Source organism: Taudactylus pleione, unplaced genomic scaffold, assembly GCF_031769625.1.
Source record: "Taudactylus pleione unplaced genomic scaffold, aTauple2 ptg000156l, whole genome shotgun sequence".
Classification (NCBI taxonomy): domain Eukaryota; kingdom Metazoa; phylum Chordata; class Amphibia; order Anura; family Myobatrachidae; genus Taudactylus; species Taudactylus pleione.
The window spans coordinates 596,849-611,871 of record NW_028284558.1 but is presented as its reverse complement, the minus strand read 5'-3'; the positions used below and the strand labels follow the sequence as shown (position 1 = coordinate 611,871).

Below are 15,023 nucleotides of genomic sequence, written 5' to 3'. Positions count from 1 at the left end.
GTAAGGGACACCACTGCCGGGGGCATTGTGTAAGGGACACTATTGCTGTGGGCTTTGTGTATAAGGGTCACTACTGTGGGCATTGTGTAAAAGGGTCACTACTGTGGGCTTGTGTAAAAGGGGCGCTACTGTGTGTCGTAACATCAATAAGAGACACTACTTTATGGTGTAATGTGAATCAGGGGCACTATGTGCGGTGTAATGTGAATAAGATTGTGCATTGTGACTCATTGGGCCGTAGACCACTTTGTAAACAAGTACTGTGATTCTGTTGGCCGTACGCCACTGGGTGGGTGCACTACTTTTCATTTCTGCCACTGCTGTGTGGCAATGTGTCATAGATGTGCTTTATACTGTGGTGTCTGTGTCGTACCAGGGTGTCAGTGACGGGAGCTGGGTGTTGCAGTGTGACATTCTCCTACCGCTGCTTTGTCGCTTAGTAACCAGTCAGCTCACTGCAACCTTTGGCCAATAATGTTGAAAACAATATTATAAGCTGTGAGGAGTTCTAAATTGACTGGAAATGAATGTTATTGAGGTTAATAATATTCTAGGAAGAAAAAAAAAGACCAATTTATGTGATTTTAGCTTTTTTTGTCAATTTTTGTAAAAAAAATCCAAATTCAGTCACTGCAGTTTGGCAAATCCAAATCCAGACGACGAATTAGAACCAAATCCGGCAAAAATGGTCCGGCGCACATCCCTACTTAGTACACTATCAGCATCTTATATATTAGCAGATATGTATACAGCACACACACATTCCGCAGCGCTTTACAGAGTATTTGTTTATCAACACCAGTCCCTGACCCACTGGAGCTCACAATCTAAATTGTAGACACACATACACACTTGGGTTATATTTTGTTGGGAGCCAATTAACCTACCAGTATATTTTTGGAGTGTGGAAGGAAACCGGAGTGCCCGGAGAAAACCCACACAAGGACAGGGAGAGAATATACAAAGTGCATACAGTTGGGGCCACAGAGAGAATTGAACCGAAGACCTCAGTGCTGTGAGGCGGTATTGCTAGCCATTACATAACCGTGCTGCCCAACTTAGTACACTATTGCATAAATTTGGTAAAAAAAACCCTTCTGAGCACCAGAGGGAGGCTTTTACCAAATTTTTAACTTTTTATAATTTTCTGAGGTTTTGGAAGAGCCTAATTTAGGTCTTTACCTCCTTGAGGCTGCTGTGTTTGGTGTTAGTCATGCGCATTGGAGGGAGCCTACCTTCTTTGTTGTTGCAACAGTATACTTAGCAAAAAAAAAATTCAAAATAAAGTTTTAACCAGAGCAGAGGTGTCACTGCTTCTGGTTACACACAGTGCACACTCCATAACTCCCGTTGCGTGTCCTGAAAAGGGGTGTGGCCTATTGGGAAATCCCGATTGCATCACTCCAAGGGTGTGCCCAGTATCCCCAAAGATGCTGGGCTGCCCCCGGAGATCTGTGCCTATACTGCTTGGCTCCTCGTCTGTGACCGTAGCTGAATACTGTAGGAGAATGTCACACTGCAACACCCAGCTCCCTTCACTGACACCCTGGTGCGGCCGGCAACCCCATAATGACGCCGCTGTACTAGATTACGTAAATTGAAACTCAAAATTTGCTGAAAAAGTAGACAAAAGTAGGAATCGCTACCCATGGTGAAGAGTCTAGGTCGCACCAGGGGGCTTGCACCGTATAGCTCAAAAAGCATAGGTGGATGAGGACACATCTGTACTTTGCAAAACAATTAGGTATACATTTGCAAACTTACCCTGTACAGGATATTCCCTTCATCCATTAACTTCTGTAGGAGAATGATTAGAATGTCTGGCTTAGAAGTTGCCATAGCCCATGCCGCATTACCTAGAACAAAGACAAAAATATAATAGGCAGTAGAAACAAACATTAAAGTGTCACCTACACACAGCAGAGGCAGCCATTTTGATTTAATATTCATAAGAATGTAGATTAATTCTCTACCAACTAGTAACATCACTGAGGCAATAAAGTGCTGTCTATCAATCTACTATACATCAATGACTGCACATAGAGGCTCAGTGGGTCGAGTCACTGATTATGAATTAAGTAGGATGATGAATATTGGTTTGGTCAGCAAAATGGCTGCCTCCACAATGGGGAGATGGCAGAATTTTAATTTTATTATTTAACAATACCTTCATATTTAAAACAATAACAGGAGTTTTCTTACTACGTCTCCCGTGGTGAGCATGCAATAAATAAAGCTATTTTAATATAAGTATTGGACATTTACGGCATGTGTCAATGCAAATCTTAATGCATGTCTCTTCCTTGAAGCAAGGGCACTTATCTGGGTAGAATGATACACAACAGATGTCTCTAACACAATACGGCAGCAGGACAGGAAAATGACATCAGTTTCCCCTAAGTGAAACTTCATGTCATTAAACGTATTGTTGTAATTGTCGGTCAGGCAATTTAACTTATTACAGCGCTGCTAGTGGGTCTAAACACACACACACACACTATATTATAAATAAGTTTGGTCTGGCCATGAATGCGCAAAAATCTTGCATATTCGATAATTTTTTTATCTTTTTGTATTCACAAGTGAATTTTATACTGTACAGGATGGATGGGGCTCTTTTTTTGTACCTCAATTGAATATTTTAGGAACAAAGAGTGAAAATGGCTATGGTAAGCAGGGCTTAATTAGTTGACCAAGAGTATCCAGGACTCTTTTTTACTAAGAAATGTCATATAATAACAGACCTAGGGACACTTTGGGGGAGATGTATCAAACCTCTGAGAAATTAAGTAGTAAGGGATAAAGTACCAACCAATTAGTTCCTGTCATTTTTCAAACACAGCCTGTAACATGGACGTTAGAAGGCGATTGGTTGGTACTTTACCTCTCTCCAAGGTTTGATCGATCTCCCCCTCAGTCCAAAAGGACTTGGCCCATCAAGTGCTTGGGCTAAGAAGCTAAACCTCTTCCCTCATTACTGGATGGTGGTGATCATTTTAGGGCAACATGTTGTGGAGTCAGGCAAATGCCCAATGTCACCTTCAATATCTCAGCATGTCACTGGTACTGTGATCTAGTCACTGCCACAATACTGTATCTGAGCTTGTTAGACTGTAGATAATTCTAATGTCCATGGGAGTGTGACTGTGCCGTGAAGATGTTCCCTGATTGGATGGGTGTCAATGGTCCAATTGTTGCACCAAAATGAAGAGGTGAACTGTTCATATTATACAGCTGAATAGATAACTTACCTAGTTTGGCTCCTTTCCTGAGCAGCGTCACAACAACTGCTGTGTTTCTACATCCTATGGCCCGATCCAGGGGTCGCATCCCACTGTAGTCGACATGTTCAATCATAGCTCCATTATCAACCAAGTACTGTACCTATACAGTCCGGGAATTCAGAGGGTTAAACACAACATACATTAAACTATCCCATTACATAGTGTCTGCACTCAGCAGACGGCATGAAACGGATATGCAGCAGGAATTACCATCTGTTCGGTACGAAGGCATTACTCTACAATGTAGGTGACCTTGCTGCTCTACCTCGCACAATGTGACACATCCGTCCTGCACAGCAGGTCCCGGCGGGCTGCAGGCATTAGCACATAAATATGACAAAGTATTAACTATATAAAGTTACACTATGAAAGCAAAAAAAAATAAAAGTATTCATTAAAAAAAATAGAGGCTATAGATCAGGTGGCCCTCCAAGCCTTCACATGCAGCCCCCACAGTTAATTCCTGGTTTGTGGTCATATTTTTTAATTATAGCTTGTAATGCTTGTTTACAAGGCCTGCTGATCTATTATTACAGATAGGTATCTAGGGCCTGATTAACTACGGATCGCTACTGCAATCGCAGACCGATTGCGCACGCAGACCTGTTGCGAAAATATGCTAATGTCTGCAATCGCAAAGCCAGCATAGAGATGCCCACTACAGCTTTCGGCAATTCCGTAATACCTTGCAGTGCTGCGTATACATCGGGAACATCGAGTGACATCGGCCCCTCACACACAATTACAACAGGTCTGACCTTACTCAGAAATAGCTAACCTCATCGCACGCAGTGAGTACACAAGCTGCCTATGCCGTCACAGTGGCTAATTGATGCACGCCCATGCAACTACGTTCAACCGGACAGGCACACCTGCGTTTCTGCAACCACTCCCCCGTCACCACCCCCAAACGCTGAAGTCCCGTCTGTGATGGCTTTGTATATGCGTAGGTGATCGCAGTGCGATCGCAATACCAACCCACACACGTGCACCGCATGCGCGGTACGCCCCATCGGCCGATCTGCATACGCAGTTGCGATCCGTAGTGAATCAGGCCCCTATTTCATTGATTAAATGTATTCAATTCATTTAACACTGAGCTACGAGTATTGTGGGGCCCTTTTAATGGATAGACTGTTGCCCAATGTGCGGCCCCTGGAGTGTATAAAGCTGCCTATCACCGATATAGATGCGTGCAGGGGTGCCAGGAGGGGGGGGCTGCCTGGTGGCCTGGGACCTTGCAAGATGGTGTGGCCATGCCCCCTTCAGTTGTGAAACATGTAAAGAAAGCACCATTATTCATAATGGCAAGGCCACAAACCCCCTAGTACCAGGGCATGTAAGATCTCCTGGCAACCCGGGATGCATGTGAACATACTACAGATCTTTAGATCACTAGTAAATAAAACAAGAGATATGGTAAGAACTTACCTTTGTTATCTCTGTTTCTACGAAGTCCATAGGGTCCACAGGGTTGACCTTGGGGTATAGGTTGGGAACCAAATCCGGGCACCACGCAGTTAAAGCTTTTAGCTCCCAGGATGCACTGGGTCCACTCTCCCTATAACCCCACCCCCAAGCCAGAGGCACCTCAGTTTGTAAGTAGCCAAAGGCCGGAGGAGGAGAGAAAAAGAGAGAGAAAACTGGAACACTCAATAACCATACTCACCGAAATGGGAGACGGAAAACCGGTGACCAGCCACACAGCCCATATGAAGCCAGGTGCGTCAGGGCGGGCGCCCTGTGGACCCTATGGACTTCGTAGAAACAGAGATAACAAAGGTAAGTTCTTACCATATCTCTTGTTTTCTACTTCAGGGTCCATAGGGGGTCCACAGGGTTGACCTTGGGGATGTCCCAAAGCAGTTCAACCAAGGGTGGGGACGCTCCTGTGCTGAGAGGAGAATCCGTCGCCAAAAAGGAAGCATCCTGAGAGGCAAAGGAAACCAATGCCTAGAACCTTAAAAAGGTGTGGACAGAAGACCACGTGGCCACCTAGTAAGGTAAAACAGCCGAGGCGCCACAGCGAGCCGCACACGAGGGTCACATGGCCCGAGAAAAAACAAGCATCAACAACAGGAAGGCCTACCCATGGGTAGGCCCCTGAGGAAGACCTACGAGGCCATCCAGCCAACATTTGGTTATAGGCCGGCCATCCTTTCCTGTGAAAACCAGAAATCTCAGACCACCAATAAGGAGTCCGATTTCCGTAAGGAACCTGAACGGATCACAAAAATCCAAAGAGGCCAGACCACAGTCAATGAGGCCACACCAGCCGAGAGGACTGGGGACAGAATGGCCGTACCATAAGTTCCAGAATAATATGGAACCTGAAAACCACTAAGAAGCAACACAGGGCGAGAGCAACTCCCACCCTGACATGATGCCCTCCAGAAGAGGGAGCCACATGAGAACGCTCCCAATTCAGACACTCTCCTGGTTGATATAAACACCCTGAGAGAAAGAGAGAGCCTAAGCAATAGACCATGTAATGGCTATCACAACCAGCGGTTCCATTGACTGTCCCCGGAGGTAACGAAGAACCACTACTTACTCCCCAGGAGTCCCTAGGGAGGACAAATGGAGGCATAATCAAGAAAACACTCCAAAGGATGAACTGGATACCAGAGTGGAGCAATTCCATATCTTAACCATACTGACAGTGTAGAGATCCGCACTGTCAGGAAGACCAGGCCAAGTGTGAAACCCAAGCCAGCCGGAAGGAATGCCAGAATATCTGGAAATCCTGGACACCGGAGGATTGTATCGACAGGTACAATACCATAAGATTTATGGCTGCCACAGTTTGTGGTAGGTCCCAGCAAAAGCTGATCCATGTGCTCTAATCATTCCAACGATGACAAAGCCAGGGAAGCCGTAAGACCACTGTAAGGACACAGTCAAAGACAAACGACCCAGGTCCAAGGCAAAACCAAGGACCCTGAGACAACAGGTCCGGGCAGTGAAGCATCAGGGATGGAGTATCGATGTAGAGACTCCGAAGATCCAAGTACCCCTGACATCTGGGGCAATCAGGAGCCACCAGCAGGAAAGCATCTCCGTCTCAATTGAAAACACTTCCAAAGACCTCGAGGAAGAAGGGAGACCGGAGAACACAGGTACACAAAGTGGAAGGACCACTTCACCGACAAAGAGTCGCTGAAGGTTGCTTCAGAATCCCCAGAGCTGAACTGTAACACCATAGTGTGATAAAGTCAGAAGGCCATGAGGGTCACCTCAGGGGGGCCCCCCCTGCTCACCAGGAGATGAAACCTCTCTTGGGGAAGAGACTAGTCCCCGGGATGCACGTCGTGACGGCTGAGGACTCCCGCTTCCCAATGGAGAGCTCCTGAAATGAACGCTGCCGAGATGGTCGGGAGGAGACCCTCGGACTATGTCCGAATATGTGACATACCTGTCATTGCCACCCAACGAACAGTGTTGCTAAAAAGGAAGCCACTGTCCTGACCCTGTCGGACTGAACCTTTTCAGGTTCACCGGGAAACAAGAGTTATGCCAGAGTAAGTTAATTGACAGGGTGGAATCGACAGACGTCCAACTGCACTGAAAAGGATTCGATCCAGACACTGTCCATAGCAAAGAAAACCCTGGACGAGATGGCCATAGCCACCCGGACAGGGACCGACTTGCCTCCGGAGAGAGCATCATCGTTTGAACAGTTATCCGACAGAAAAAACTCATTCCATCTGGAGATGAGCCAATTATGGAAAGGCCTGGAATGGAACTGAGCCCATTCCACCATGCATCCCAGAGTGTAAAGACATCTGTCGACTGCGCAGACAACCATGTACTCCTAATGGAAGAGAGGAGATTCCGTCTTACGCCAGAAGAATTCTCAGATTCTGAGAATCCAGCAGGGATCCTAGATGAAGAATACCCAGAGAGGGATGCAGGGAGGACTTTTTCCCCGTCGATTAAACGTCTGCACCCTGAAGAAGCCACAGTCATCCTGACCTGGCCGTAAAGTACCCCGGTGATCCCGCTAAGAGCAGGAGGCCGTCCAGGTACAGGAGCATTGGGATATACTGAACAGAAGAACTGTCAGAAAATCCAAAACGCTGGTAAACCCCTGTGGGGCTGAGGACAGTCCCAACAGGCAGAGCCCGAAAAATTGTAAGTGTTGCTGTGATACAGCAAACCTCAGCCCATGCTGAGGAAAGGTCTCTGTAAGTACCCGTAGGCACGCGTCCTGTATATCCAGTGATACCATAAAGTCCCCAGGTTCCAAACATCGTATGATGGAGCATAGGGATTTCCTCCTGAGCCCAGGTAGCTTTAGGAACTGGTTCAGGGAATTGAGACAGAGAATAGGCCAAAGAGGACCATTCAGCCACCGCACCAGAAAGAAAACAGAACAACCAGTCCCTCACTGAGATAGTGGGGATGGCCTAATTAGCTCCGCTTACCGCAACAACTGCATAGCTTTCTGGATCTGTAAGGCCCTTGTAAAGAGGGCGTACCCTCCTACCCACGTAGCCGCGGCAACTTGACACTAATACCGGGCGAACTGAGAAAATCGGTATCTCCCAGTTGTAGGCCTGTCCCGTCAGGCTGAAGAGATATCCGTAGGTTCAGAAGCAGGATCGGCTGGCAGTCCAGGCCTGCTCGGTACTGGATATGTCGGCCCTTGTAGATGCCGACAGTCTACGAAGAAACAGACCTTTAGGCTAACCCAGAGGACAAAAAAGACTTAACAGACTTAGTCTGAGGCCTTGTAGTGGGCATAGCTGAAAGCGGTAAACTTGTCGTTAGTAATACTGCCAATGTTACTACAATCTTGTCAAGGTCAGGACCAAACAATATCAACCCTAAAGATGGTATCTGCACCTCTGCATTCCCAGAGCGCAGCCATAGGGTATTACGGAGGATACAGTCGCAGCCGGAACTCTGAAAGTTAGGAGACTGGTATCCAATATAGGCATTTCCACCTATGACAACAGCATATATTACGTGAGCGACCAAATACATTTGAACCCCCGACGTGTTGGAGGGGAAAAAACGTTACAAATGCATCAACCCAATATGCAATAGTATTTACCAACCATGCTATAGCCATGGTAGGATGGGTAACAACTCCTGAAAACAAGTATACTGATTTCAGGCAGAGTTACCACCTACGGATCCGAAGAATCCGACCACGCAGGAATGGGAGGCGTAGTAACGTCTGTAATCAGACGAGTAACACGCCCATCCCCCCCAGGAGGGGCTCGTGATGACCCTCAGGGAATTTGGGACAGGAGGCCAAACACTGTTGTAACACCTCCTATCTGGCAACAGCCAGAGTCCCGCTATGCGATCCACCCGCTAGTCAGCAACAGGGAACCCGAAGGCACGCAATACTGAGGGTGTATGATACAGGTGCAGGTCAACATTCACTCTAACCAGAATGGACCTGCTACCAGCCCTAAAGCAGGGATAATAATACCTGAAATAGGCTTCCCCCCGTGTAAGAGGGAAAGAGCCCCGAACAGTACCCAGTTCACGGCAGAGCCAACTGGGAAGTAACCACAGGGCGTCAACCACGCCAATTAGCGTTTCGTAGAAAACGACATCCACCCAGGGTGGCTGTTGTGGTAATCCCTGCAAGGGGAATGACAGACTATTGTGGCACCAGGGGGAATTCATATACTGCGAAAAACCCCTGCAGGGAGCGGTAGTCTGTGTCACAGGGGAAGAGTGCAAGAAGCTGCGAGATACCCTGAGATGAAAAGGGCAGTATGGTGAAGTAACCCCAAGTGAGGTACAACAATGGGGCCCGCCCGGCGATCCGCAATTGAGAGGATCCCGAGAAAACAAACCGCCCAAGGGGGTCGTGAAAGAGGCCAGCACCAGATGACGCCACATACAGAACCCTTTATGAGTCAAATCCTCCGCACTATATTAAGCAGCAGTATACTGGTCCTGACTGATGCCAAAAATTAGCTGCAGGGACCCATTTTCAGCGTATGCAACACACAGTTCCATCTAAAATATGGCAACGTGCAGCACGCAACAGTATGTGACAAACCACACAAATATTAACAAGTATATAAATGTGAGGTCTCAGAACCACCCTAAGTACAGCTGTATTAGGGCAGATAAAGAAAAGGGATAGATATACACTGACAGGTGAGAGAATAAAGTACAGTCAGCACTAGCATAAGTCACATACAATGCAGATATATACATATATACATAAACATGTCATATAATATACTGCACTATTACACTGCATTCAACTGCCCAGATTCAGTGTCTGGGAAGGCTACAGCGCTGTGTACACTGACCTGATGGTGAGGTACGCAGGGGGACTGGACTCACTGCCATCTCCAGAGATTTCTGCTGCACCACAGAGATAAAATGGCCGCTGGAGACCTCAGAAGAAGCGTGGCCCGCGGAGGAAGCAGCTCAGCGACGCCAGACTATGGATACTGAAAGGCGCGCTGAGCTGAGGGGAGGAGCCGCTGTAACAGGGAAGGCTGCCTCCCCTGGCCGGCTATTAACCCCCGGGACGCCGGCTCCCTGCACCGATCGTTAAGTCCCTGGTGGTCTAGTGGACACACGGGGTATGGGGGGCCCGCCGCCACTGCCGGCGCCTCCGGTCTGTCCCCTGAGACCGGAGGCACAGGACTGCATTTGAAATGCGCGGATCACCGCAAGCGGTGATCCGCGACCTTATCTGCTCCCCGTGGATCCGGCAGCAGTCCTGGGCGCCCACAGAGTCCGGCTAGTACAGACTCTGGGGTCCCGCTGAGATCCCCAGATCTGTACTGGCGTCTCAGCGCCAGCGGGGTGACGGAGCGACAGCTTAGACGTCCTATGGACAGTCCGACGCTGCCGCTCTGAAGAGTCCAAAGTCCATGGAAAAAACTTTGTCCCTAAAAAAATAAAATAAGCTTAGGGGCTGCTAATCAGCTCCCCCTGCGCTAACGGTGACCCGACTCCGGCCGGGCACAAACTTAAACTGAGGTGCCTCTGGCTTGGGGGTGGGGTTATAGGGAGAGTGGACCCAGTGCATCCTGGGAGCTAAAAGCTTTAACTGCGTGGTGCCCGGATTTGGTTCCCAACCTATACCCCAAGGTCAACCCTGTGGACCCCCTATGGACCCTGAAGTAGAAAGAGGTACATTGTAGGACATGTATAATAGGGTGTGATTAACATAGGTACAGGGGGTGCAACTGCCCAGGGGCTCATATGCCAATGGGCCCCACATTCCCTATCAAAGCCTTGTGTGTATTTTTTTCTCCTCCAGTCGTTGCATGGGGGCACTGTGCCATAGGGCCTGCTAATATCTAGTTATGCTGCCTCCACTGTATGAAACTGGGAAGTTATCTTTACATTCTGTCTCTGGCTGTTGGGACGTTATGAGACGTGTTACCAATGTACAGCAGGATCAAAGAATGTACATTTGTCTCTTCACTAGATTGGTGAAAGCAACACATTCAAAATATTTAAAAAGTTGAAACGTATTTTCTTTTATAGTTTCTAAAAAAAATTAAAAAAAAGTACATACAGTAATTCTGTTGCTGCACCAATACAATACAGATGTGTAAAATGTCAATGAGCAGATGGAATATTTTAAAAATAGATGGACAAAAATGCATTGGAAGTTTAAACATACAGACTATAGGGATTATTATGATCTATTCGTGCAAACGCAAGTGGAGGAGGGCTTATTGTCCACAAGTATGAAGACGTGTAGATGTGCGATGTCAACACAGGGAATGCAGTCTTCTGCTAAACATCCCCAGCTCCCACATTACCAGCCAGCAAGAGGAGATAAACTCCTATCAGGAAAACACACCACACTCTGTATGTGCAGAGCCAAGGGGCTTTTACATCAGGAATGCACTTTTCCTGGCATCTATACAATATGTAAATAGAAGATTAGTTCTGAATTTCAATTGCAGAATCCCATGTTTATAATGTCAGGAGGTTGCTTCAACAGTACTGAAAGGTTAATAGATCAAGTGAACCTTTCAGCATATTTGTATCATTTAAATATTTAACGATTCATCTTACAATTTCAGCATCGCCATAGAATGCAGCCAGGTCCAGCGGTGTACGGCCATTCCTGTCCATCTGGTCAATGGTAGAGCCTCTTTCTACTAAGCACTGGACAACAGCTTTGTGGCCCTTGAGACAGGCCCAGCTAAGAGCCGTCAAACCTTCTTTGTCCAGCGCTGCAATGTCTGCGTCTGGAGAGAAGCGGAAACATCGCTGTTTATCATTGCAGACATTTCCCTTTAAACGCTGATTAATGGGTAACATTCTCATACACCACTGCTGTAATAATAGGGCCATGGAACCAGACACATAAGGTGCTCTATAAAATACATTCCCTATAAGCGCTGATTAATGGGTAACATTCTCATACACCACTGCTGTAATAATAGGGCCATGGAACCAGACACATAAGGTGCTCTATAAAATACATTCCCTATAAGCGCTGATTAATGGGTAACATTCTCATACACCACTGCTGTAAGAATAGGGCCATGGAACCAGACACATAAGGTGCTCTATAAAATACATTCCCTATAAGCGCTGATTAATGGGTAACATTCTCATACACCACTGCTGTAAGAATGGGGCCGTGGAACCAGACACATAAGGTGCTCTATAAAATACATTCCCTATAAGCACTGATTAATGGGTAACATTCTCATACACCACTGCTGTAAGAATAGGGCCATGCAACCAGACACATAAGGTGCTCTATAAAATACATTCCCTATAAGCGCTGCTTAAGACTCACAATAGGTTAACTTCCATATCGCACTGAAAATCCTATCAATAAGCGAATCGTCTGCAGGGGAACAGAGCACTAGGTGAAAGAATAATTTACATGGGGACATCTCCAAACATCATATGTAACATACGTGTTCATCGTGACCACTAAAACTGTTTTATTTGTAAATATATTTAAAGTACAAGTGAGCTGCCATGTGTTGTTTGCAGTTGCCAGTTCATACAGATGTGTCCTCAGGTATCTTTGCTGCAGTCGCATCAAACAGCCCCTTTTGGCGCGCCCGGTTCCGTCAGACTCTGCTAACATATAAGCCGTCTTTTTTGCCGAAAATGTGTCTAAGTCGCAGTGCGATGCACCAGGAGACTGTGATGATTAAGTTGATATGTGGAACCTGTATGGACTCATTTTTATCGGTTCAAATCCTGACACCGGCAGACCGGCACCAGTGAAGATCCTGACAGCTCCAAAGGTAAGTATTAACTAACCTTAAACCCCCACCCCAACCCTCCTTTAGGGGTGCCTAACCCTAACCTCCCTCGTGCCTAACCCCCTCTAAGTGAATAAACCTAACACCCTCATTCCCGCAGCCTAAACCTAAGTCTCTCAGGGTGCCTAACCCTAACCCTCACTTCCCCTAGCCTAAACCTAACTCTTCCTATCCCTAAGTCCCCCTCGTCGGCTGTCCGCCACCGGCTTACCTTCGTTCGGTATGCCAGGCGTCGAGCTCCCCGTGTAGGTCTAATGACAGGCATCGGGATTTCGACGTCTGTCAGTAGTACCTTGCCGGGATTTGACAGCCGGGAAGCCGGCGGTCAGCATTTCCTGACTGCATCCCTTTGTATCTTATGTTTATTTACTTGTGGATATAGATAACAACTACAAGGGAATAAGTATCCAATCCATTGAGACTGTTTTTTAGCAGTGAAATCATGCAATTAGATTTTTTTAAAGGTTTTATATGTTTTTTTTTTGGTACCAGTAGGCTGATCTGGTGAAATGTTGTTTTACATATATGTATGTGAATAAACTTGCGTTTCATTATTCTATATTTTTCTTTTGTGGCATTATTGGTAGGTAAGGTATAACCTATCCCGCGTTTGAAGCAGCAGTCGGATTTATCATTGAAAACAGCTGTGTGTATATTCAGCGTCAGATTGTGTGACTTATCTGTGTACGACAGTCTCTGACCCCGCATACGGTAAGTGCTATGAAGCGGCTTTTTTCCACACCAAGTTCCGTTTACCTTCTCAGTCACACACAGATATACAAGTGTCACATATCAAACTAAACAGCACAGTCTGATGGTGCATCCTAGTCACATCGCATTGCCACTTAGACGCATTTTCGGCAAAAAATCCGCCTGGCTCTAGTGGCTCGCTCACGCCAGGCATGTCACTCTGCGTGGCGTATTGAGGATAGATGAGCCAGGACACATGTATTTATTCCTTTCTGAGAAGCATTGTGCTTTCTAGGAAATAAGAAGATAATACACCTATTTATTCAGACTTGGGCACACATTAGAAATGAAAAGCTCTGCACTTTACAAGTTGAAAACAATGTGATCTTCAGTGGAAGAACTACCACCTCTACATAATGTGCTATCGCTACAGGGGCCCAAAGCAGAGTGGGGGCCTCCTCGGAGTCGGGCTACTCTGCGCATGTGTGGGCTGAGGCATGCTTGCAATAATATTTTATTTCTTATATAGCGCTTTTCTCCAGGAAGACTGAAGGCACAAGAAGCCTCTGTCTTCTGAGCTCAGGAGAATGCAGTAGCATTGCCTGACCCTTCACTCACACTATGCTCTTAAAATGTCATTTTCGGAAATGACAAGATACTTGTTGTTCTAGGAAGTGAGTTTTGGAAATAAATGTATGCACTGACATAATGACTTTCTATGAAGTGCAATAGCTCCTTATTACCAGAAGGTGACACTGTTGCAGCTGCTTTTGTACAGATGTGTCCTTATACCCTGTGGCTTCAGTCGCACCAAATAGCCCCTCTCGGCACATCAGATCCCAGGTGACTCTGCGTCGTTCTCGCTGAAAACGTGCATCTTATTTGCAGAAAACTGGGAGTGACAAAACTACTTTGCTAGATTGCACTGATCAATTTGATGTGCGACTTGTGCATCTGTGTGCAACAGAGTCTGAATGTGTAAGAAGTGCTGCGATGCAAAGGCCGCGTTTTTTATCACGCCAAGTTCCATTGTGCTTCATGATCTACGACTTTGTACGTGTTTAGAACTAACTCCTGTGCGGTTAAAGTTGCAGCCCAGCGTCCGTAGTACTGAGTGATGTTTCGCTGCATCTGCAAAAGATGCAAAATCTAAAGAGAAAAAACAAAAGACGGTGCGCTATATCTATCTAAGCGTTTCAGATGCGCCAGGTATATCGTGCTGTATGATGAGGACACATCTGTATATAATAAAAAACTTCTGTCAACCACCAAGCATCTTTTTTCGGAGGTAATCACACCAGTGAGCCATTGTTGGATTGCACATGTTTACAAACATTCTAAATCCACATTATAACAAAGCAAATAGATTCAAAACAAGGCACATCAATGTAATGAAATAGTGTCAAACTCAATAAAATTTCAATTGAAATCCTAACGTCATCCATCTAGGACTCAAGACTTCAGCTCTGCAAATTATTTAACACTGTAGTTTAATTGTACATTTCTTTACAGCGGAGATAGTTTCTCACCCTCTGACAGAAGGAACTCCACGGTACCACAATGCCCCTCGCACGCAGCGACCATGAGGGGAGTCCTGCCTTGCTTGTCACTCAGATTCACATCACAGCCATGCTGCATGAGCAGTCTGGCCACCTGCAGGGAGCGAGGGACAAATGACACATCAGACAGAGCTCCACATTAGCATCTTCTTTCACCTCAAGATTACCTGTTGCTCCCCCCTCGGTATTTGCATGCAAGCTGCAAGCGGCTGAGGAGGAGTTTTATACACTTAATATGTTTGTGATGCAAC

The 15,023-nt window shown here is 46.4% G+C and overlaps 1 protein-coding gene across 3 annotated transcripts in view; it reads right to left on the bottom strand.

The window, feature by feature from the left end:
• TANC1 (tetratricopeptide repeat, ankyrin repeat and coiled-coil containing 1) overlaps positions 1–15,023 on the bottom strand; it is a 233,035-nt gene that overhangs the window by 6,614 nt on the left and 211,398 nt on the right. For all 3 annotated transcript variants that reach the window (XM_088474775.1, XM_088474776.1, XM_088474777.1), the window contains exons 20-23: positions 14,743–14,866; positions 11,307–11,482; positions 3,252–3,384; positions 1,765–1,856 (exon numbers count right to left, since the gene is read on the bottom strand). In XM_088474775.1, the coding sequence (XP_088330901.1) occupies positions 1,765–1,856; positions 3,252–3,384; positions 11,307–11,482; positions 14,743–14,866 (525 nt within the window). The remainder of the gene's footprint in view (positions 1–1,764; positions 1,857–3,251; positions 3,385–11,306; positions 11,483–14,742; positions 14,867–15,023) is intronic.